The sequence below is a fragment of the Paralichthys olivaceus genome, chromosome 10, assembly GCF_024713975.1.
Source record: "Paralichthys olivaceus isolate ysfri-2021 chromosome 10, ASM2471397v2, whole genome shotgun sequence".
Classification (NCBI taxonomy): Eukaryota; Metazoa; Chordata; class Actinopteri; order Pleuronectiformes; family Paralichthyidae; genus Paralichthys; species Paralichthys olivaceus.
In genome coordinates, this window is record NC_091102.1 from 18089656 (window position 1) to 18116215 (window position 26560).

General features: G+C 38.7%; 1 protein-coding gene across 2 annotated transcripts in view; it reads left to right on the forward strand.

Annotated features, from left to right (window-relative positions):
* Positions 1-26560, forward strand: part of LOC109642225 (receptor activity-modifying protein 1-like) — a 51743-nt gene that overhangs the window by 16651 nt on the left and 8532 nt on the right. The window contains exon 2 of one of the 2 annotated variants that reach the window (XM_069533379.1): positions 13478-13613. In XM_069533379.1, coding sequence (XP_069389480.1) covers positions 13478-13613 — 136 coding nt within the window. Of the gene's footprint in view, positions 1-13474; positions 13614-26560 lie in introns of both variants that reach the window. The other variant, XM_069533378.1, reaches the window with a different exon arrangement.

A 26560-nucleotide genomic window follows, 5' to 3' on the forward strand; every position in this document is an offset into this window, starting at 1 on the left:
TTTTTGAGAGTCAACTGCTGCCCCTTTACTGCCCCCTGAATACATTGTGTGTTGAAAGTAGATTAATAAAATATTAATGACAAATAAATTAACACAATTAAAAGTTTACATACATAATGGCAGCTCTGTGAGGCTGGGCACAGCAGTAATAACAGAGGTTCTTCAAGGTAAATGCCAACATGAGCATGGGATAGCAAGGGATAGTTCACCCAAAAAGGAAAATTCACTCATTATTTCCTCACCACTATGCTGATGGGGGGTCAGGGGTAAACAGTGTTGAAACTAAATCCAATTCAGTAATTGTAACTAGTGACTCCTTCTTCAAATGTAAAAAAAACTCCATACTGCTCATGTGGTGTCATCCATGTCTCCATAAGCCCTGACAATTACATTTGAAGATTTAGCCTAAATTTCTCCCTCTATGCTTTCGCCCAAGGGGCACGGGACGACATCAGTAAGTTCTCCTGATAGATGCATTTACTGCTGCAGAATGTGAACGCTTCTCCAGGCTGTGGAAAACAGTGGACATTGAGGCTAAAAACATGGTTTAAATGACGCTGTTTCAAATCTAATTTGTAATTGTATAATTGTTCTGTAAAAGAAAGTTGGCTGGATGTAAAGAAAAGGTAAAATGATCAAATATAATATGGGTGACTGAAGAAGAATGTATCCTCGGAAAAACAGAGTTACGTATCAACATCATATGTTAGCGCTTGTTATCTTGTTCCCTCTGGTCTTTGTAGATAACACACTTCAGTGAGGTTGCAGCTCATCCTATTGTTGTGTGCCTTTCTGGCTGCAATAATTGTATGCTATTACCAGAGAGACCCAGCCAGGGCAGACCTCTATCTGCTCTGAAAGCACTGCCTGCTATAATGATTAGCTGGTGATAGATGGGATTCAACTTGACAGAGATAGATGTTGTAAAACACACACACACACACACACACCACCCATTCAGTAATTGTCTCAAAGCATTGCGTGCTTGTGTGCGGGGGAAGGCTTATAGGTGTCAGGGTGATCATGGGCTTGGAAAGGTCCGTCTGTTTGCAAAATGCAATAAAAGTGAGCTGTCTGTCAGAGAGGAGGCAATATATGACTTGAGTCATTATTCCATCAATTAAAAAGTGTGAGAAACATCTCTTCAAAGCTGTGTGTGTGCATTATGCGTCCCTCAAACAGATGGAAATGAACATTGAACCCATGTAAAATGTGCAGTGTGAAAGAACTTATGAGCGTTGGCTCAATTGCTAACAGTGTGTTTTTTCTTCCTTGTACACCAGACAGGCAAAACCACACGTAAGGCTGATATGATGCTATCAAAAGGTGATGGGGTTTAAACCTTGATGATATTATTTTGAATAATGCAGGTATGCAAGTCAACTAAATATATAACATAGGTGAAGTAATTTTAGTCATTCTAATGAAGTATTGTGAAACATATTATATCTTTGACATCATTATCTTGGCATACTGTATCACCCATAGCTCTCCCTGTCCTCATGAATTATGGATCATCTACTAATCACCACCTCACACAATAGGACATAATGAATAAAGCCCTCTCTCGCTATCCGTCCTTCTTTCCTATCTCTGTCACATTCCACATTGAGAGCGACTACGCATGGTCCTCATTCAGCCTTAATGCCTAGTAAAAGATTTCTGCTGTGCTTAATGTCGCGTTTTTGTCCTTTGAGTACTGGGAGCTGGGATGTGATGTGGCTTCATGCAGCATACAGAGGCAGTCCATTATTTTCTCGAACGAGCTGTTCAATCCTCTGTGAAAATTCTCCTTCTGCCTCACCACTTTAAAAGGAATAATTCAAGCTTTAGGAAGATAAAGTAATTAACTTCCATTAGGGTCAATATCTGAAATGTATCTACCCTTTTAACTAGATAATATGATAATTCAAATGTTTAACTGTTGTATTATTGTATAATAAATATTTATAATACATTCAAAGTAATTTGAACCGGTTTATTTCTTACCTTGTTGATTACTACTGAAGCATTGAGTTTAATGCTCAAAGTTGGATACCATTGTATACGAAAAATGGACAGAGCATTCTATCCAGCTGCGTTCATTTCATCTATATTTGAGTCTATTGAAATCATATTGATACAAACAAAAAAGATGACAGCAGTACCACCAGAAATCTTTGGTATATCGTGCAATAGTCAAAACAAGACAATCAAGTTTGTAAGAAACTACAGGATGGATGTAACCTCGCCCAGGCAACTATGCCAACATAAAGAATGTATGGAAGTATGGGGACAGTGATATTTCCATAATTAGAAACATACACTCTTTTTTTACGGAAAGGCAGCATAAATGAGCTTTAATCCTCCAGTTACCAAACTATTTCCACTTCCCTGTGAACTTCAGCTAGCTGTCACTACCTTGGTGCTGAGAATTACAGAGGCCAGGTAGACTGAATGCATCAGTCACTTATATAAAATTGTACAATGAAGTACACACAAAAATGAAACCCAGCCTCAAGAAAGCAGAAACTATTTTAAAACCCCTCAAATTAAAACCACTTCACAAGCGGTGCAATACATTTAAAACTCTTCACTGCGCAAGTGAATGCACCCACTTTTTGAAGCCTCGCTGTGTGTGTACGTGTGTTTCTTCATATCTCCTCTGATGTTGAGCCCAGCGGAGTATCTCCGGGCTTTATTAAAATTCAATGGCTTACGTTGCTGCTTTTCAAGAGGCACATGCTCCAGGCTTTAATAATACCACTAAGACTTCCTCTGAGGGAGAGGGTTCTTGTTGTGCTTCATGGTCATCTCAGGTTGCTGTGTCATTGATAAAGCAACGAGTAATGTCCCCTGTATTTCAACACAGATAATAGTTTAAGGGAACTTGTGATTTTGAGGTTTCTTTGAGGGAAATTATTTACTTTGATCTATCCCAAACTGCATCTGCATAATTAAAGGGATCTTATCTGATTAGGACAGACAGCGAACACACAAGCAACAGAGGAGCAGGAAAGCATTCACTTGTGTGTATTTCAGTGTGAGTGACAGAGTGATGTGATAACAGCAGCTGAGGCACAGCTACTAGCGGCGTTCCTCTCCTCTAATTCATCAGACATGCTCCGTTCGCTCAGCAGACAATAAGAATGACTCACTTTAGTCAATCCATATCGGATAGACAATTTTTAGAAATATCTGTCACATCTAGAAATTAGGTGAGGACGCAAATGCCTTTTATTTCACAGTTTTCAGGACTTTGATAGGCAACGAACGCAGTCAGGAAATGTGGATCGAGGTATCCAAAAAACATACAGACAAAACGCAGGGTCAAAAATTAAGGCTTGTAATAAAAATCAGGATTAGACCAGGAACACTGCTGGGATACTGCCAGGGAACAGACAAGATTAACTTGTAATAAAGAACAGGGTTCAGACAGCACTTTGGTGAAGAAGATAATATCTGATAAAAAATAAACTATATATATATTTCGTTGCACTTATATTATAGCCCTTTGTATTTTGGCTTTTTTGAAGCAAATTGTACTTACTTGATTCTTGTTGTTCTGCGTTTGTTCCCTCATGGTTATTGTAAGTCCCTTTGGATAAAAGCGTCAGCTAAATGAAGTGTTGTGTAATGATAAAATAATATATAGTAATAATATATAGTGGAAACCACTGACAGTGATCGGATCCTCTCAGAGGAGCAGTAAGTTACTGACAGAGCCGGTAGAATTTGTAAGTTCCACACATGTATGAAAAGACCCCAAATTAACACTGTCAGTGGATTACCTGATCACTATAATCAAATTATTTAAACAGCATTTGTATAGGAACGATTCTGTTCTAAGCTTTCTGAACCATATAAAGGGTTGATCACTATATCTGTAATGTAGGTGAGTGGGAAAACAGGCTCTGAAATGAGGTGGTCAAAAATGTGAAAAACATAACTCAAGGTGCAAAGATAAATCTAAATATACAGACATAAGGCGATTATTAGTGTATAACAGATTGTCTTACAAAAAGATCCACAACTGAAACACAATTCCAAACAGAGTATCACAAGTTCACAATAAGTCCCATGAAGTTGTTTTTCTTGCTTCAGATATATCTTTGTAGTAGTCAGCTGTTTAAAACAAGTTGGATTATTATATTAGTCAAATTATTGACACTCACTTATTATGTCAAGAGGCAGCCTTTGGGGATGGCCATTTTTAATTTCCACATGATCAATGCCACTGAATGAAAAAACGAGCTTGACATTTCTATGTTGCTCGCATTGCCCCATTATTTTGGTTGGAGGAATAAATTACAGCAATTTCCCTGGAAATTGGTTAACCGATGGGCGCTCTTGTGAGAGAACATTGAGAGCACACTCATTTCATTGCTCGCTGTACACATTCTCATGGAGTTCATGTAGTTACTCATGTAGTTAGAGAGAAGTCCAGAGAGAGAGAAGACTGCAAATGGAGTTTTTAGCTGTCCTCAATATACGTAAAGACTTGTGATTTTAGTTAGTTTTGTATATGTGTGGTTTATTTGTATATATATTTAAATTCTAAATAAAATTTTGTCCAACAACTTCAAACTAATTAACATGTAACCTGGGACAATTGTTAGTATCATTACAGTATAAAGGCTGTAATTGTCCAAGGCAATGGAAAGACTCAAACTTTTTGGAGCACGAACGTCAGACAGACTAAGTTTGTACTGGAAGTTGAGTTGTGTGGGTTTCTAAAATATTCATAAAACCTGTGTAACTTCAGAGGACCTAAACTGAGCTGTCGGAGAGGTGGGAAGAGACATATTTTTCCTCCTTCACTACTTCTTAAATTGAGAGGATTTGTGCCTAAGGAGTGTTTAAAAGTCAAGGACGTGGGTGTTTGATGTAAAGTTGGGTGATAGGCTTACAGCGGTCAGAAATACAGATCAAAGATGAAGATTTCCTGCTCTGTAAATCCTCTGTGAGAAAATGACAGCAATGAGAGAGAGAGGCAAGATGAATGTTCATTTACCAACATTAGATCTGATTGCCTGATTAGTCGTAACCTTTGACAGAAAACATCTGCCTGCCTCCGTTGGCTAGTTGTCACTTACAGACTGGAAGGAGCTGTAGGCTGTGAAGTTTCATTTTAGGGGACGATATCACCCATGAGTCAACGGTCTGTCACTTACTCTGACACCAACTCTGTTAGCTGTCTCACAGTAGATCTATTGCCAGAAAAGCTGCTGCAGACCAGGGACAAGGGGAAATTGTTATTAATGAGGCAAATTAGCTGATCTTGAAACATTTCCTGCTTTTGTTTAGTTTATGGGTTTGTTTGCATGTTGGGCCTTAATTTCTGTGCCCAGTATTTCTATCTGCTTTAAAAATGAAACATGTTGTTGGATTTTACTCATCAAATTCTGTCTGCAGCTCTTGAGAAGTGCTATATGTGAAAATAAAATGTTTTTTGTGTGTTTGTAGATGCAGTTTGTAGTTGCAGCTGCACAAAATCCAACAGACTGTCTTTATGTTATGTAAGTTATGTCACTTAAGGAACTTGGGTCAGTTGGGTTTGAAGACGACAACGTTAAAAAGTGTGGAGTTTGAGAGAAATAATTGCTAGACCTCCATAGCTCACTCCTTATCGCTCAAGACTGTCGGCTATATTTATACTTCCTCCCACTATCCAGAAATGAACTGATTATATCCCGGATATGAAGGCTGCCATGTGGCACATTTAGGACCATTGCAGTCTCATCTGTCAATCATGGCAATTATTTAAAACCAAATGAGCACTTGGTGTGATAAGAACCACATAAAATAACTGAAACTATCCTTAACAATTCTCAAGTTATTTCAGGTCCTTGCTTTTGTGAAGTCTTGAACTGCTGTCAGATCTGCACCGATGTCTTGATATTCCCGTAAAATTATCCAGAGAGGCTGTACACGATAATGCATATAATCAAGTCAGAGGCTTCAGAATTTCTCTGGAGTTTCTCCTGCCAACTCCCTTGTAAGAACTGTGTGAATGAGCTTATATGAGACCACAGCAGGAAATTCTCTGGAGGATTCTCTGCACGACTGACACAAAACTTAAAAAAAACCAGAATACAATATCTCAGGATGAAAAAGAGATGCAATACATTTAGAAGACACCAACAACAATGTCTATTTGCGAAGACTCGATTTACGAGCTTTTAGTCATAAGGGCTGATGCGTGTTGATGTGCTTTAAACAAAAACGTATCTCTGTAGCAGAGCTCTTATGTTAGGTTATGTTACATCCTGTGGCTCTGCATGCTTCGCCACCCCTCACCTGAACACTCTGGAGTTTTTTATTGTGAACGCGTCTCATTCACAGATGACCAGATTGTCTGCTGCAGAAACTTCAAATAAACTTTTCAAAATGCCCCCAATCTGCTTCATCAAGGTCTACAAAAGTTTGCATATTTCTTCGAGGAGCTTGCTTACTCAACCCCTGCTGCTTTGTGGGACTCTGCTTACGAACATGTTGTAAATTAATGACCAAAAGAACTTCTGACATAAAACACTGAAAACAGATCTATTTTTATTTATGCCTCTGTGTCATTGCTGTTGGTTTCTTTTTTGTATCGTTTCTCATCTGGTTCGAAATTAAACAGTTTTCATAGAGAAGACATACTGCACCTATATCAGACTGGAGGCCCTGTCATACGAAGCTGAGTCGATATTTTCCACATTTTGCCCAGAACTGTGGAAAACTTGGTCATTATTGCTGAGTTTCCACTCAATTTCTCTGATGGCTTCTAGTTTCTTATATAGAGATAGATAGCTGCAATTAAAAGTTATGCCATTCTATTGAAAAATTCAGTTTAGAATTCTTAAAAACTTGTGCAAGTTTCCCCTCTCAAGACACTGTTTGCATTTATCGAGAGTCAGTGTTAAAAAATGCAAAAAAAAGTCCAAACGTGCTGTGAAGTCTCATCTGTTTCCCAGTCCTCATTCATATTTATTCCTTCATTTCATCTCATCATCTAATGCAAGCCTGCTGCATCCCCCTCTCTCTGCAATCACTTTCAATACGTAATGCATGAATCTTTCAATAGTGTCTCTTCTTAACCTATTCTGTCATTGCATGATAGTAACTAATTCCCTGTGTAAAAACTTGAGCTTTTAAAGGAACAGTGTGCAGGATTTAGTGGAGCCGGGATGCTTATTACAACCAAGTTCATACGTCAAATATCAAGAAGTTCAGTTGAGCCTGGATCATATTGTGAAGATAATAAATGATTGCATTATTATTGTTCTTAATAGTCTAAACACTGTTTGTCATTGACTTTAAGAAATAAACTTTTTTTACCAATTCTTGATAATGCAGCTGTTGTATATCAGATTGCATCTAAAAAGAATCTTCCTCTCAACACAGCTTATAATAGACTGTGTAGATTTGTTATTTGAGGTCTATTTACAACTTATCACTGTACAATACAAAACCCTTAATCTGCTCTGTCTCACTGAAAGAATGCACTGTCATTGGTTGCAGTTTATTTTTTAAATATATAATACATTGTAGTTATCATCAGTAAGTCAGTGCTACCTTCCTCCTCCAAATATCCATTCAGACACTTCGGAGCTCTTTGTCTCTGTTCGAGCAGTCTCTAATCCACAGCCAACAAAGCATTTAGGGTTTAAATCTGCATTTGATTGGAATAATAACCAGCAAATATTTGCTCCATATCACCTGTGCATTTGTTCAAAAGTCTTCTTATTAAAGGAATAGCTGTACATAATAATACATATAATAATAAGTTAAATAGTTGTGGGCACAGAGGTGGCTCAGAGAGCACCTGCACCAGAAGGTTCATCAGTGCAGCTGAGGGCTGTTAGCTGATTGATCCTCTGTTACAAAAGGCAGCAGCAGAGCTGCCAGAGGGAGACGCAGGGAGAGCGGACTGAGACACACAGAGTGAGACGCACATGAGCAACACATGAGACATTACCAAGCTGCAAAGCTGGAAGAATGATTTATGTTTGTAGTTAAGTTTTTGTTTGCACCTGCTCTCTGAATAAAATGTTAAGACTTAATGGTTTGTCTCTGGCTGCTGGTGAGACCCCAGTGGCAACATCTATTGCCACAATAATGTTCAATGATCTTCAATTTTACCAGTGATAGCACTATATCCGTGTCTACTTTCCCATATTTGCTGGTAAGTTGGGAGTAGCCTAACAGACAACAAACCTTTAAATGCCACAGGGCAGTGCAATGGAAATAGTGTTAAAGGAACATTGGCATAATTAAGACCCACTTAAACACATTAAAGACCAAGTACATGATATCAGAGAAAGTCTCTCAGTAATGAGATCCTAACAAGCATCTCCCTTTGTCCTGCTGCAAGGCTCTTATTTTAGCTCCCCCACTAAGTTTCTTAATGATGATGATTAAAAAGCAAAAAATCCTGTGAATAGAACGATAGTCCAATTCCATCTCTCACACACGTAATTGCACGCAGCATGCAAATGCACACACTGTTAACGCAGCCCCCTGAAGCTAGCTGCTGGGCTTGCACACAAGGAGCAGTGCATTCTGGTAGAGGCCCCACAGAGAGGATCGAGTAAGGCAGCATGCGCAAGGTTGAAGGTCACCCACTACCTACTTCCAAGAACATGTCAGCATGGACTGCAAGTATGCATTCAGGCTTTTATGTATTATCACAACAATTGTCTTAAAGGTGCAGTGTGTAAGATTTAGGTGAAAGGGACATTTGGCAGAAATGAAGTGTAAAATAATCTTAGTGATGTTTTTACTAGTGTGTTTCATCTAAATTGTGTCGTAAAATGTTTGGAAGGGGAAGGTGAGGTGAGAGGTATTTAGCTGCAACATGCATCTTTACCACTAGATGTCACTAAATTCTACACACTGAACCTTTAATGCATGAATCAAATCAGATTAATTCGATCAAGTTTATTAAGCCTTGTAGGAATTCAGAAAAATATCCCCTCGATGAACAGAGGGCTCTAAAAGTCAGAAGTTTAAAAACCAAGTCTGAGGAATGTGTTTAGTGAAATGAAAGTAAGTAGTGCCAGGTATTGGCTTCCTCTAATCCCTGCGCCAACCTTGCAGTCCAGACCTCAGTGCCCTGACATAAATGTCAACCCTCACTCGCTATCACCCTGAAAAGGTGAACTCACTGCAATAATTTCAGTTTCCACTCCAAATCGATAAAACTGTTGTAGAAGGAAGTGAGAAAATCTTCAGTCAATAATGACCTTTTCTCCAGATTCACTGAGCACTGCCTCACTGTGAGATGATATATATACACAGCTATAGATACATAGATATTTCACATAGGAAAATAAATACAAAGTAGAATATTCATTTTAAGGCCTATTGGATATAAGCAGATATTTATGATATTATTTCTTTGCTTGATATCATCCCTCAGACCTTGCGGCAAAATCTCAACCACAAACTGTCCAAACACAACAATGTTGCAAATTCAATTTACCTCTGAAATCAAACTCATCTCTCTCAAAGAGCAGTTTTGCAAAAGCTGTTGACTGTGATGCTGCTGTCGTCCTGGATCCTGCACAGGCAGCAGTGTCAGTGCCAATTTATTCAACTGTGATAAGTGGAAAAAATTTTAAAAAACTGGTAGTGTGAAAAATACCGAGTTAAAAATAGCTGCGCTTTCTGTCCATTGATCCCACAGATTGTTGATCTATAAATGTGTGTAATATGTACATTTAACAAATATGTAATCATGTAAATAATGTAAAAGAAAAACCCCATCACACACTTGTCTTTATTTCTGCTGCAGCATTGATCCATTGATTGTAGTGCGAGGAGTGTTGTCATCATTATGTAATTCCTTAAATCCTTCAGGACAAATCAACATGCAAGCAATCGAGCCATCAGTAGTGCAGTTCAATTAGCCCTCTGACAAGAAATGGATTTATTAGGTGAATATGCAGCCTGAGGCCTCTGCAGCCATCAGGGATACGGGTTACTTCTTACTGTTTTTTTTAGCATTTGCTCTCTCAATTAGAAACTTGCTACTCTGAACACTTTCATATTCACTGATTGTTTGTAATGGCAGCTGTTCTGCACATTTAAGCATTACAAGGTTATTTTGTTTGAGTAATTGTTTTACATCTTGTGTAGATGAAGTGGTGTCAGACCTAATTTAAGCATCTATTATTTAATCAATAGACAGTTTTGTATCCTTAATGCATTAGTGTGGATTGCTTAAGATAAGATATCCCATTCCATCGGTTTCCAAGTGGTTGTATTATTAGTAATCACTGATTGGTCAGCGGTGTAGGGGTTAGAATTGTAATTTAGTGAGTACGGCTCTAATATATCAGATAAAACACAGGTATTAAATGAAATATGTGTCATTATGGGCTGCATACAACAAGGGTTCTCAAAGTGGGGTCTTGGGACCACTAAGGTTCCCTGAGAGGGTTCCAGGGGAGTCCCTGGCAAAATGGGAAAACATTAATTTCACTATAATTGTATCCATAAAGACAAGACCCACAGAATGTATGACTATTTCATACACTTCCTCATCAAACATTTAAAAGCAACACTCTCGTCAAATGGGGGTACATGGTCTAATTTGAGTCAGTTTAGGGGTCCTTGACGTGCAAAGGTTTGAACTACTGGCATACAATTATTATTATTATTATATAAACTTATATCCAGGAAGTAAAACTATTGCTGAAAGTTTTCCTCTCTCCCTTGTGAAAACAACCTGCAGCTAAAGCAAACAGATCATGTGTGCATGAGGTTGATGAAACGGCCCTGCTGCTTAAAATCAGAGCAGCAGTGTTGAACTGAATTTAGAAACAGAGACGGATCGAAACCACACACAGCATCACATTCGCTGTTGCTTGTTCTCAAGAGGGCAAGCTACCAAAATACAACCATTTTTTTCAACCAGTGAAAATATAAAATTACAGATATAATATAGATACAAAATATGTTGTTTCTATCTGCCTCTTTGAATGAGTATGTTGAGATTAGGATAGAGGATAATAATACTATTAAAATATTTATAAATGTAACTGTCTTAGACAAACGACAGCAGTAGTTATTTGTTGATTATGTAGCCCAGCATCTGGAGGGAATATGTTGATATTGATTCAAATCTTAAATGCACAACATGCTGGTGTTCAGGAAACCACAGGATTTTCAATTAATGTTGACTTTAATATGAGTTTTACTAATGAAGCTCAACTAAGTGCTTTAGTTTTCTAGCTCTAATAGTACCTTATACCTCTTTTACTCCAAAATAAGTACATGTGGATTTTGTTAAATGCTGGTTAAAAAAAGGAGATTGGTCCCATTCTCAGGTACTTTTAAAAATTATTTAAAATAACAGTTGTTAGAAATACCCTTTAATGTTTTCGACAGAATCATCTGTTTAAGAACATGAAATGGAAAATATCCATTGTATCCTTAGGTTAGTTTATGTTTCCACAAGGTTTTGTGGCTACGTGTTTCATGACTCTTCCTGTGTGAAGTAACATTTAAGTGACTGCTTGAACCAAACATTACCAGAGGGCAGCTCATATAAACCTTGTTTACTGACAAAGAGGGCATGCTAGACAATCAGAAAACGCACAAAATGGTGACTCTTTGAAACTGATGATTTCTTTGTTGTGTTGTGTAGTAGTAGAACACACACAACAGATTGCAGACATGAAAAAAATGTGGTCTGCAGATAAAAGTTGAAGCTCTGACATCCTTTCTCCCCATTTTTACATTTCCTTTCTGTCTCTACGTACGTGTCTCCTCTCATAAATACATGCATTTGATGTTAATGTTTGATCCCACTCTTTGATTGGAGGCATACAGACATGCAGATAAACCTTTTCACCCGCTCTCCTCACAGCAGGAGACAGATTCTTTGTAGGAATGTAAACAAGATATTTCTGCATAGTTTTCATCTTCTTGTTTTTCTATCCCCCCATCTACAAAATCATGCCGACTGAATCTTTCCATACATATCTGTTTCTATTCCCCCTTCACGACGCACTATTACATACACGTATAAAATAAGCATGTGCATTTGCCATTTTTCTTATATGATACTGCCAGTGTGTCCACTTCTAAGCATAACTCTCAGGGGGCAAAGAGTGGGGGAGATTTGGGAAGGATGGATGAATAGAGATGTATAGAGAGACAAGAAAATGAGAAACAGCAGGTTATACTGTAAAGAAAAGAAAAAGGAGATGAGTCTTATGGGAATAAAAGAGGAAAATGAGAGGAGGTGTTGGAAATAATTGGAGGCTGCCGAGAAACAGGATGAGGAGGCATGAGAAGAAAAACTACAACAGGGATATTGAGGGAGGGTTTAGATGTGACACTACTAGTGACAGTTTATTACAGTGACATCTATGTCCTGAGAATCCATTCCTGTGAATTCACTTTTAGCAAGAACACATTGTGATGATCAGAACTTGTGTCTATGTTTCTCAGCTTTGTTATGTCCCAGTGCTCAAGTGCCTATACCACACAGCCACTATTGTGTTTTTCCCTTCTTTATGTTTTACAGCTTTTCTGTGCACGAGAGAGGACTACTAAGTTATAAAGCAATGCAGAGAATCATTTTCAGCCAGAAAACACTGCTCCTGAATGAAATTTCCAACTAATTGCACACAGTGTTTCATGTTTCCAGAGTCTATATGTACAAAGCATTTTAGGATCCTCATAACACTGTGATAGCTGTTTTTTATTATGTAGAAGGTCAGCATTCCTCACTGCTTCAGACATATGTGAGGGAAGTGGTCCTTTAGCACAATATTTGCATTGAAGGAACTGCACTCTAATGCAAAAACTAGCAATAATCTAGAGAAAGTAAACAACCTTAGTAGTTTTGTTTTTGATTGAGTGACTGATAGAAATCATTTAAAAAGAGACCCCTTTTCATTTTTTATATATATTTATTAACCATAATTGTTTTTTGTCAGATGTTTGTTGAAGGTCAATACCATTGACAATGTATAAAAAAGGATGACACGATGGCTCCCCCATTGTATTGGCTGGGATATGGCCCACACTCAAGAGTCAAAAGTATGCATTCAATACATTTTTTTGAAAGATGGTTTCTTTTACTTTAGTTAGTTTCTATAACTATTTAGTGTTATTGAAGGCTAATTATGGCTTCACCCAGGAGACAGTTTGCATAAAAACAGAGACAAATATGGCCTGATTGTGTCCAAAGGAAAAAACCCTCAGTAGTGAGCTTTCAATATGCTTGAACATGTGTCAACAAGGTCAAGATAACTTTTATTTACTATTATTATTTACTCGTAATTTTTCCCCAAATGTCATATCTAACAAGAGGTTTATGATGCAGTGACTTTCTACTGTTTGCGTGTCTTGGGGGTCTTTCTCACACACACACAGTTTTGGCAGATTTTCCTTAATTATAAGAAAAACGTATAAGAGCTACTCTGACTTTCCACCTTGCTTTGCTCTGTCTCCCTCCATCTTTTCACTCTCATCTCCCCTCTACCCCTCTCAGCAGCGTCTCAGTGTGTGTCGGCGCAGGGATGCGGACCCCACTACGAATATGCCATCGAGGAGTTCTGCCTGGCCAAGTTCAGGTTGGACATGCAAGAGCTGGATGAGAGACACTGGTGTAGCTGGGAGGACACAGTCGAGTGCGTAGGACACACAAACACACACAAATTCATTTCATTCACACTTTACATTCATTCAAATCAGCTTTGCATGAGGCTTTTGCTATGACTTTGTTATTTCAAATGTAATGACGACATTCAACGCCTCAAATATGATCGGAATGTTTTCCTTAAAAGCACAATAACTTTCTCACAAAACAATCAATGATCTTTATAACTTTGATTTTAAATTTGATTATCTCTATCTGGAGGTCTTTATATTCATTAGTGTTTGGTCAGCGTCCAGCAGCTCATTATACGCTCGGTGAGAGACATTAGAGAGGGGGAGGGGGAAGACGTGTCGAGGTTTGAGAGATTGGCAGGAACAGTTTACAGTCAAAAAAGTTGTGAGTCTTTCAGTGGAAGCAGATCTTTTATGCACTTACTGTAAAAGGTGCCACAGGTTTTCAAAATGGCTCCTATAGTTTGAGTCAATTACTGGAATCCATTAACTATTAATTTATTACATAACCAAAAGGTCTTGTTTTGTATTTCATATAAAGTAGCCATACTGCCACAGAAACAGCACATTCAGACATGCAGCAGAAGTGCTGCCTGATGTGTGAACAACAGACAACCACGACACGCAGCAGATCTGTGGCACAGTACACTAACACCGGCGTCGGACCTTAACACCAGTCAATCTTTGTCCGTGTCTTCCGTTGCATGTCAGATACGTCAACAGCATGCCCACACGTGGTGAATCCTTCAGAGAATCTCCATCTGTTTTCTCAGATGGGCTCATTCAGACATTAGTTTTTACTAGGAGGAGGTCCAGAGAAAGTCCAGAGCCTCTCATTCGGACAATTACGTTCCCACATACAGCCCCAGTTTATGTTTGATAGCAGCTCAAGTGAGACGGGAATCGGACATGAGGACAAATTTCAACAATGGTGGAACATTTTGACTTTGCGAGTTGTTAAGAAACTAAAGGCATCAATTTTATGTTGCTTCACCTGCCCAGGTTAACACCGGTGCCCACCGGTGTTAACCCTTTCTTAACTGGAACATTGACCCAACCTCGTCCACTGACATGTTTGTTGTTGACTCTCTCACACCCTCTAGTAGACACCCCTCTAGTATTGCTTAAAAACCATGGCAACATTAAAAACACATGGAAGACTGCACAGTGATGATTACATCGTTTGAAATGGACAAATCTCTTTTCATATGCTAAAGTAGCATAAATTAACCTTAACTCTCCTGACATCAACAGCCACCCAACTCTCAGCACAACAGGTCTGACCCATGACCACATTGTTCTTGGGCTCATGAGCAGCATTTTATCTGTGCTTCCGAGAGTTATCAGCTGTTGACCTTGAAAAGTTTAATGTAGTGTTGGATTATGAGACAACGGACAATGGATTACATGTTTTTTGTAGTTTTTCCTTACTGTTGTCCGGTGTTAAGGGACAGAGTATGTTGCAGCTTGTTGAGCCCTATGAGGCAAATTGTGATTTGTGAATATGGGCTTTACAAGTACAATTTGATTGATTGATTGATTACTGACATTCAAAAGCCATTTCCAACACCTTTCAGCATAAGAGAAAGACGCATAAAGCTATAAGATAAAGTAATATTTGTATTTCATATTGTCTCTGTGTCACTTTTTATAGTTTCTCTTGATAGTTGTTGCTCTTTGAGTTTGGTTTTGTATCCCTTCGTGGTCATCTTTGTAGCTGATACAGTCTGGCACCTTCGGCCCCCTGGCCTGTGCTCAGTAGACCCCTTCTTTCATCCATCAATGGCCAGAGCCAGCCATGAAAGCGTAGGTTTGGACAAACCAAGCTTAATTTGGATAAAGAAGCATAGTTTCTATATATAAAGCATGAAACGATCAGTCAGCCAGCCTTTTGAACTATGTAGTTCAAATATAAATAGTCTATGATTACTCTCAAGTGGATACAATCATACTTCACAGACTGTGCCCGTTTAGTTTGGATAAATATTGAAGTGAAATGCCTGAACCATAAGATACTAGACAGCTCCTTTTATGGCCTCTGCTTTTTAAGTGTGTATCTTCCAAATATGTGGAAATCTTGAAATATGCAGATGACACAGCACTTTATGTGGCAGATACTGAACGAATAGATGCTTATTTATTGAAGTGGAAACAGTGTCGACATTAGTCAAACTGCTGAAGTATTGAAGTCAAGATGAAAATAATGTAATGATTGGGTTGAAGGCAGAAATCATGATCTAAGGGTAAACAAAAGGCTTATTATATATTCAGAAAAAGAAATAAGACGGCTTCATGTTGAATCAGATTTCTGTCTGGTGCGTAAAATAACTGACATAACATTTATTCACTGTTCAAGAATTTTGCTTAAAGGTCGACTGCAGGAGGATTTGTGCCTTTTCATTCAACTACATTAGATGTAAATGTACCTCATGTTTCAACACTTTTGTAATTGTTCTTGACATTGTGTCTAATCACAGCCCTGTGTAATCTGAAACAACACAGAAGTGACCAGTAGCTTCGGAGCACTGAATGTTTCGGTCGGAGAGGATCGTCTGTTTTCCCTTCATTAAAGTACGTCGGGGTTCAGAGTTTCCCTGAAGCTGCAGCCTTGGCAGAAGCCTGACTGACCGACCAACTTGACCCTTGACAAAACCATGAGTGCCCTATTCTGTATGGATACACTGTTGTTATTGAAGCGACAGGGACACTTCCCTTTCTGTTTACTTTTCTGAGTTATTGGTTTGTGAAGATCCACGGTAAAACCCGGAAAGGATGGATTTTGTTGCATCTGTTTTTTTAGTTTGAACTGGATTAAACTGAACTGTGTTGTGCTTGTAGAGGAAACTGAAACAGACTTTATGAATATACGGATTGAACTCTGGACGTTGAGTATGTGGGAGTCGCACATACACACACACACACACACACACTCTTCGCATTCTTCTATTCCTTTGTTAACGTAGTTTTATGTGAAGTCAAGTCCAACATGTTCTTTAGTGTTCTTCTCTGTACTGTTCCAAATGTTGGTGTTTTAATAAAACCCATAAATCCCTCCCCTTGCTTTTCCTTCCACACCCACAACAAAAAAACAGGTAAGAGCAGTGGATTTGGAATATCCCTCGAGACCAAACTTTTACATCTGTAGATGTTTTTATAAAACAATGCAACTTGAATGTGGGAGTGCTGGACACACTATCTGTATCTCCTGCAGTTTGCAGCATTTGTGATGTTGTCTCGAGGGACTGCAGGAGTAAAGTACTGCAGCGAGGAGCTGAACTGCTGAAAGCTGCTCCTCATATTGCTGCTTTATTAAAGTTTTAGTACAAGGTCCCCGACAATAAATTTAATTCAGAAAGTACAGTGGTCGGAGTTGTGGAAACAAGTGGACTCTTCTGTAACGTGTGTCTTACTCTTTTACAGTAGGCAACGATTGTATTTATATAGGGCTTAATATCGAAGTAGTGTGTTTCATGTTTTGATTACCTGAATTTTTGTTTCAAATCACCTGTCAAACTATTGGAAAAGAAGGAAAATATTAAAAGAAAATATAAAAATGAAAAGATCAAAAATGATTCAGCTGAGTAGAAAAGGTCAAGTAACAGGCTGGACAGTTGCTCCCCACTTTGAGTTGCATTCTGGCCAAGAAGCCACTGGGGATTTCTAATTTAGCTGAAGTGACATTTGTTTGTGTGTGTGTGTGTGTGTATGTGTGGTCATGTCTGACTCCCAATGACATTGGCTTATTTCCCAAAGATTTAATTTAACCTTAACTATAAGTCTAACTTGCATTTTCCATAAACTAAAAGTAAACCTGACCTCCCTTTACCTCAAACTCTGTCTTATCTTCAATATCTAATGATTTCACATAACGAGAACTTCTTTCCTCATAAGATCTCATGGTTCCCATAATCTGTCTGTGGACACAAATTTAGTGCCCCACATCATAAATAATTTCTTGCCCACACACTTAACTGTCACACTGCGGGCGGCTTCCACAGTTCTCTTGTCTCTCTCTTGTCCTCAGCCATCACTTACCACTTTCACATCAGCCTGAGTTTACACAGCGCTCTCGCCTCACACAGCACTGAACACTGTGCTGAGCAGCAGCAGCTGAACCGTCCGTCACCCTCTCTTGGTCCTCGTTTCTCCCTCATTCTTTCTTGCTGAATAGAAACAGCACAGCTCATGAGTGGAAAGATAAATGATGTTCCTATGATCACATTCCTCATCATTTTTAATGCACTTCTTACATTTTTCATGAACGTTAGATCCATAAAACACACATCCCTGCTACTATACTGTATGTGCTGTTGTGCAGTCCTGTCAATTCAGCCGACCTGTCGCTTATTAACATTGCAGTTACATTATTAAATGCTTATGCGTATTTTCATCAGATCTCAAAGTATTTTACTGTACTTCTATTATACTTTACAAGCTTCCACAGAGATAAAGCCTCAAGTATCAAAGAGCATTACTGCCTTCATTCTGCATTCAAACATTATTGAATTAAATACACTGGTGACAGGTGGTGTTTTTCCTATTTCTCCTTCCTCCTTAATTCCTTCGCTCCTTCATCTTTCCCCTGCTTCCTCTGCCCTAATGTTTAGCAGGTGCAAGATGCTTAGATATTGCCTGTTTATTTGCCCCCTTTCAATTTAGGGACATCCCCGATACATTTGTTCTCCTGCTCCCCCCTGTTCTCCATTGCGTTCTCCTGTCAATATCTCGTGTCCACATCGGAATTCCCAGCATGCGACCAGCAAATGGCAGCAATGGGTAACCACACCATTACCCATAGCTCAGTACAAATGATACTGACGAGCTACAATCTGAGGGTCTGTAACTTGCAGGTGACAAAAATAAATAAATGAACTACTGTAAAGCTATAAATCAGACAGCCTCATAATAATAATATTAAAATATATATTATAATATAATAACTTTATATAATATAATTTTAAACTAATAAGACAGCTCTGCCAATACTGCAGTCAGCGTGCACAATTCAGCCAACATTAAATTTTATTATTCACCTGTACTTTCCTGTACTGTGTTGTGTCAAAATTCCATCTGTGGAAAGAGTATACACCAATGAAAATGTGTATTAACTATGAACGTTATGTAAAAACTCCCACACACTGTCGTACTTGCAGTGATTTAATTATGTTTAAGTCCTCTTCCTCCATCAGGCAAAATCCACACCTAGCACCAAAAAAATTGGATATTAATCACTGCAAGTATGACAGCCTGCATTTTAATACATAACGTTTGTTCCACTCACTTCTGTCCAACACACGTCACAACATAGATGTTGGAAGGATGTTTCGGTTTTATAAACTATGATTCAAAATTCATAGTGCTAAATTTCATGAACATGGTCAGTGTATAGATAAACTCTAGTTTATCAAATGTGACATGTTACCTTTGAATTCTATTCCAACATGTTTCCTCATACTCTTTGAACAGGCTCTTTAAGGACCATTTAGTGTTACATTTTTATTTCCTGGAAAACAAAGAGTTTATCTTAGATAGTTCCACTTTTTTTAATCAGTTTGCAGAGTTTTACAGTTTTGAGTTATCCATCACAGTGAAAATAAAAGTGGATAGACTTGCAATTCCAAAGGGCTACACCCCCTCTGGCAACTTTCAAGTCAAAGATGTATGGAAACCAAGAGCTGCCCGGAAGGTGGAAGAGACAAAACACACTAGATTACTGGTATAATATACCAATGCATTCAGGTATTTCACTCCAGCTGTGATGAGAGTAATATAGGACTCATTGTGTACATGCATTCAAACACAAGCAAACATCCCAGTACAACCACTGCATACTAAGTCCTACTTAAATGTCTACCACTGGTTGTGCAGCTCAATGAATCAATATCCATCTGCCATCAGGTCCAATTACTTCCTGCAACACTCACCAGGCTGGTGATGTGGCAACACATGTCAGTGTCACCTCACCATGAGAGAGAAATTGTAGACATTTTATCTTGAAAGACACTGAAAAGGCCTTATTATTAGAAAAGATGACTTCCAGACATTTATACAAGAAACTGAGCTTTGAAAACGCTCATACATTTGTAATACTGTCACAAGTCTCTGGGTTTGCTCACTTTATTGACACAGTTATCTTTAACTGACACTGATCAAATTATTCTGACACGGGGGGGGGGGGGGGGGGGACATGTGGGGTTTTCTAATGAAGCGGGCAAAGGTATCTGATCTGTGACTTTAGCTGTTTGATAATTCAGAGGAGGAATGTTGCTGAAATAATTCATTTTGCACTACGAACGCTCAGGTTTGCACAAGACACTTTGCAGATGGAAAATATGACAAGTCGGCTATTGCAGCTGGGGAGATGCAGACATCCAGCTGGATAATGTCGCCCTCCAGGTTCAGTATGAACAGTTTCCAGTACATGGTTGGCACCCCTTAATGTCTGAATGTCAGGCATAAAATTACATTCACTTGAGTAAAGTGGACTTGTGTTCCTGGAGTAAATGAGAGCTCCGTGGTGCACATGTGCAGCAGAACATTACAGGAACCATCCATGTCTATATGGCTGAAGACTCAGGGTGCCCAGGCAGGCAGGTTTGTTACTGACAGATAGACATGTGTATGTGAGGCTTTTTTCCAGATGACTATATTTATTGATGGCTATCTGAACATGAAGAGGATATCAATAAATTAGACGAAATGTGTTTTAGGAACAGATTATAACAACCCTATATAGATTTGATAAATTCTACTGCTTTACTTAATCTAAAATAAATGACTTTTCAACTTCACTTTTAAAGTTATCTACAATCAATTTCCTAAGATCAACCTTAAGATCAACATTGTCAGGAAACATGCCAGTGTGGTCATTATTTGTTTAAGTTGTTTTCAAACCTCCCACTGTGTAAAATTATACAAACATGATCTTTGAACACATGCAGCAACAAGCTGAGGGAGCAGCTGTGGAACCGTCAGCCAAGGCTTTGACGCATATTGCCTGATAGCACAAGTGTTAACCGGCCAACACGCCACCACGGTCCAAACCATGAGACTTTACTTCCCTCTCCATCGCTTATTTCCACTCTGCAGTTTTCTCATTGAGCCGTTTAGAGCTGTCACTAAAGTTTTCATAGCTTTAGGGGCCTGGGAGCTGCTACGTCAGGTCAGATCACACTCCTCTATAATGCACTTGCAACCCAGGTCACCGGGAGGATGTGGAGAGATTTAATGAGCATCTGTAAAGCTGATGGTCTGTGGCCAAAGAAAACTTGCATCGTGGAAACCATTTGGTGAAAAATGGGTCAGTATGAGCTGAAACATATCTTGGAAAAAACCCACAAAGAGGCGTTTAGTGTAGCTGGCAGCAATGTTAAATTCAAAGATAGAGCAATTATAAAACTGCTGCAGAGGAAAATAGAGAATGATAAAGGATTTGGCTTTCAGCTGTCATGTCCAATTACTTGGTGCCGATGAACAAACAAAGTAACAGCTAAATCGCTCCCAGCCGACGTCTGAGACTTGACAGTGATCGTTTCCAGCCTGTAAAACAAAAAAAAAGAACTTGTGCTTTTAATCCAATGACCACAGTGATTACAAAAAGACTAAATCACAGCCTTTTATCCTCATGAGAACATTAGCGGAAAATAAAACCGATGTTAACGTCCAACTGGAATCACGATGACTCATTCCTCTCTGCTGTCCAAATCCGTGTCAAAGCGCTGTCACGTTAATTGTTTTAAAACAAGGCTTTAGCAGATAAATGAGAAATGTTCCTTTGTCCTCTTTACACTGACTGAGGGGGCCAGTGTTTGACTGACAGCTGAGCCAGAAGAGGAATAAAGATGTGTTTACCCACTCGTTCCGTGAGCCAAGGTGCAGCGCAAGATACAGCGTGAGTCCGTGCTTGTAGATAAGACATTGAATTAAATGTGAGCTGTGGTTCAAGGTCTTTCACTGTTTTTATATGTTGTGTAGCAGGCGGCTGTAAAGTCTTTGTGCTCATAGAGAAAGAATGGTATTCTTCCTCTGACTATCTTGCAGATGCAGGGGTTAGCATGTTTTTTTATATATATGTAGCCTATATATACACTGCTTAAAAAATGAACACTTGAATCACTTCTTGATGAATGAATTCTTCAATGATGTACTTGTTGAGAACAAAATTACACAACAGTCAATGGCAACCAAAATCGTTAACCCACTGAGGGCTGGATTCTAAACCACACACCACACAAGTAAAACATTTCAGTCAGAGTCCGATCTAACTTCATCACGACAATTCATAATCTGACTCAGTAGTGTGTATGGCCCCTGTGTGCCTATATGCACTCCTGACAACATCTGGGCTTGCTCCTCATGAGTCAGGGGATGGTGTCCTGAGGGATCTCCTCCCAGACCTGGGTCAGGGCATCAGTGAGCTCTGTGGTGTTACTTGATGGTGTCAGATACACTGATACCTAACATTGCACACCTGTAGCCTGCTGGAGGTCATTTTATGGAGCTCTGGCAGTGCTCTTCCTGTTCCTCCTTGCACAAAGGAGCAGACACCGATCCTGCCTCCTTGTGTAACTGCCGGTCTCCTGGTATCTTCTCCATGCTCTTGAGATGGTGCTGGGAGACACAGCAAACCTTCTTGCAACCTCATGTAGACCTGTGTCATCCTGAAGGAGCTGGACTACCTGTGCAACCTGATCGGGCTGCAGATTCTGTCTCATACCAGTAGTGACCAGGACACTAGCAGAACACAAAACTAGAGAAGAATAAGTCAGGAAGAATAAAGTATTTCAATCCAGAGCACAATGCATGCGCACATCTGTTTACTGAAGCTACAGTTGTTATTGCCCTTATTTATTTAGCTTTTTATTACCGTAGACTGTTTATATAAATGGATGTAGACTTTGGGTGCAGAAAGTGAACCCAATGCCTAAAACCTGTTTTCTCTCAAATGACCAGCAGAGCAAAATGTTCATTTTGTAAATGAGTGTTCCATTTGGTGTTGAATAGATGATAAAGCACCATATGCATTGGTGCATGAATACTGTGTGATTTTCAGGTTTAGGTGGGCGTGCAGTGTCATAGAGCTCTCAGCCAGGCTCCACCCCCCCACTGCTGGTTACTTGTGTTAAAAAAAAACAAGGTGGCGTGTGACAAAATGCCAAACTCGAGGCTTCAAAACAGCAGCTCGCCACTTGTTTGTTACATCAGCAGCATATTACATTACTGTGAAATATCACTTTCTTCTATGTTCACAATATCCAAATAATCGGTGAAATGTCAGCATATGGAGAAAAAACTGACAATGAGAAAATCGATTTTTATTTATTTTTTTCAGTTTGAGATTTGAGACCTTGAAATAGCAATTATGTGTACTTTGATGAAACTTCAGCTGCCTCCCATCTCTTTCACGAAACTTTAACATCAACAACTTGAGATAATCCGCTGCTTATAAATATGTATGGGTTCTGTTAACTGTGCTTTGGCTACAGTCGATCCATCTGCCAGCCTCAGCAGCAGAGGAGCCTGTGGGCAGCATCAGCTCATCCAGCCGCTCCGTCTGTCTGTCGGGTTAGTCGGCTAATTGTGGCACATTATTACATGGCTGTGCTCAACGTGTCAGTAGCTTAGCATCGGTTCTAACACACACAGCCAAAACAGCTCCAGGTTTCTTTCATTTTTATTTTCATTTGCATGTGTAAACAATCTCACAAGAACTCTCAGAGGAGATTCCATTTTTAGTCTAAACAACTTTCAAAAAGAACATTTTTTTTCTTCTGCTTATTAACCCCTGTAGCCTGGATGAATTACATGTCCTCATTTTCTCACTGAATATTATTCCACATACTGTAGTAATTTCCAAAAAGGCCCTGGAGCAACTATATGTAGATTTTGATGATGTTGTAAGATTTGTCACACAAAATTCAAATTTATTTGTGTTCCACCAAATAAAACATACATTATCTCAAGGCACTTTTACGAAATTAGGTCAATGATAGAGAAGCACAACACAGTCAGCAAACACTTGTTGTCTGCATCTAGCTGCATTGCCATAAATACAGGCACAGGACATAGTGGAACAGATTTTCCAACAAATCCAAGACAAATATGTTTTTGTATTGATTTTAATTAAGGTCGATTTATCTCCATTTGCCCTTGTCTCTGTTTTACATACTGCAGGCCCATAGTTTAAAAATAACTTTATTTCTAGATTTTGTACAAGAACCCTATTTCTCCTCTGTGTGGTTGTGGAAGTGTATTTTGGTCGGTCAGTCATGCATGCCTGTCAGCCATCTGTAATAATTTAAAAACCCCTTTGCGGGTGAGCTCACAACGGGTTATGTGCAAGCCCAGGCCAGACAAATCCACTGAGCTCAGTAGTGTGGAAAGCTAACTGAAGTTCCCTCTCTGCAAACCCCCGTGATTAAACGGCTGATTAGTCTGTGATCAGAAATGGCTTGTCGAGAGGTTTTTACAGCTCTAATGACTGGATACTGTCCAGCATTGCCTGGATTGCCCCTTGACCAGAGCTGTTACGCAATGCATGCAAATAGCATGAGGACAAAGAATTTAATATTTGCCTCAATTAAGGTGTTTTTTCATGTGCATCATTTTGATGTGTTGTGGCTGGACAGTGAGATACGATAAAGCAGAAAGCAGCCTCTCAGTATATTTCAGGAAACCTGGATTAAGACTATTAAAACCTGTAAGTATCATTTATTGGCCTGGATTAATTTATGATAAGATTCGCCAATTATATATCTGAGTATAAGATTCTCAGTCATCCAGGTTATGGTGTCTTCAGAAGTAGTGAAGTTTATTCAGTTGTAGTAATAATAAGTTAAAAAAACTCTCATACAGATGCTTTTTTAAATGAGCTTTTTTAAATTACAACAACAAATGGGACTAATTCTGTCTTATTCAAATAATGTGCATTTATAACAAACAGTGAATAGAAAACATTTTTCATGTTTTTTTATGAAGTCAATGAGGGTATTGGTTGGTCATTTATTTATTTGGTATGTATCGTGATATTAAACATATCAGTCAAATATTCGCAAATGTTTTTTTTCTACCAAAATAAAAGATGAGGATGATGATGATAATTATTACATTAAGGATCATGTTTTGGTTGATATAGAATACAGTGATGAAATATATTCAGTCAGTCATTTCCTTGGTGGTTGTTGAGAAGCAAGGATTACATAGGTGGCTGAGGCTCAGGTGGTGTGGGGGTCGTCCACTAACCCAAGGCCTGTGGTTCGATCCCCTGCTCCTCAAGCCGAATCCTAAATTGCCCCGCCGGCTGCTCCGTCAGAGTGTGAAAGATGTGTGAAGGTTATGACGAAGAGAGGCAGTCAGATTCACTTCGTTAGAAAGAATAAGTCTCTTCTGGTTCAGTCGAGGAAACGCATGCACAACATTTAATTTTCTCTATTATTTCTCAGTGATGTAATTCATCTAGCATTTAGTCTTCTTTATCCTCTTCCTTTATAATTTGCTTTTCTGGCGGCCATTTTTAACTGTTGATTGATTGCAGTATGTGTACACCGGAGCCCTTAGAGGGGCACACAACAAGAGGTGTTTCCCTGCTCTAATTGAGCCAATCCTTGTTCTGAGCCGTCAATACTGCAAACACTCACTTTGTCGATCTGTTGGTCCCACATGGTTTCAGTAGAGGCAGGAGAGGAATCTGGGATGAGTTTCCCCACAACAGTTCCTCTCTCTCTCTCTCTTTAATCGTCTTTATGCATCTTATCTCTATCTCTACTTTTGATCCTTCTTTTAGTTCTATAAAAAACGTTGAATGACCTCTGTGTGTCATGTGCCAATACAAATGAATATGCCTCACCTCCTTTTCCCTCTTGTGTTGCTTCACCAACGTTCACAATGGTACACAATCTTTGAATATATTAAAACCCAACATGAAATATCATCAAAGTTGTCATCTGTTTTCTTACCATACTGAATACAGCAACCTCAGCTATGCATCATTAGAAATAAGAGACCATTTCATTCACAGTAGTTAGTTTTGATGTCCTGAGTTTTGCTCCCCAGGTTACATCTATCTAATAGATGCTGTAGCCACCTGATTACAATGGCTTGTTCGGAAGCATCTACCACCAAATGAATATGTTGCTGTTACAATATTAGGTTAAAACATATGTTGAAAGTTCAGATGATCAAAAGTAAGACAGTAAAGGTGTTGATACATGAAAGTTTAGTGAATAAGTCTGTTTTAAATCTTTGCCAGAAGAGAGAGTTTTTAACCAGTTAAGGTTAAGATGTATTTTTGTGGACAAACCCTCAGATAGATGAATATTCAAAGCAGATTTTCTACATGTGTGTCTGGAGGGGATGTTTAAGTACCTTTAGAAGATTGTTTTTTTTACCACTGCCTGTGCTGTGGAGCCATGCTTTTTGCATGTGGGTGCTGATTTGTTTGTAATTTGCACAATCACAGCGACACAGGCATGAACACAAGACTCTTCCATACACTCTTCCTCTGATTCACTCACTGTTGTGTTTCTATGATAAAGATCACAGCCATACACCAAATGAGTCAGAGAAGCTTAAGTCACAATGTTAATTAATAAAGTATTTTTGTAAGGCATTAAGAATACACACACGATATCTGAAGATTCAACTACAAATAACCTAATAGTAGAAAGGTCAGGGGTATTGAGTTGGCCTATTATAGTTTTTATGTATTTAAATGTAACTATTGTTTCTTTCAGGGACATAATATTTTTTCTATTTTTCTGTGTATATGTAACAGTGTTAATTCAAGGCTTGTAAGTCTATGTCTGTTAATTAACAAATATATGTGAAATCACGACATCAAGAAAGACTGAAAAACAATTAATCAGGGTTAGGATATGTACACATAGGTAAAATATGAATACATTAAAATTGAAATGATGATAGTATGAAGGGTCTTTAAGAGTCAAAATTAATATATAGTTTCTGACAA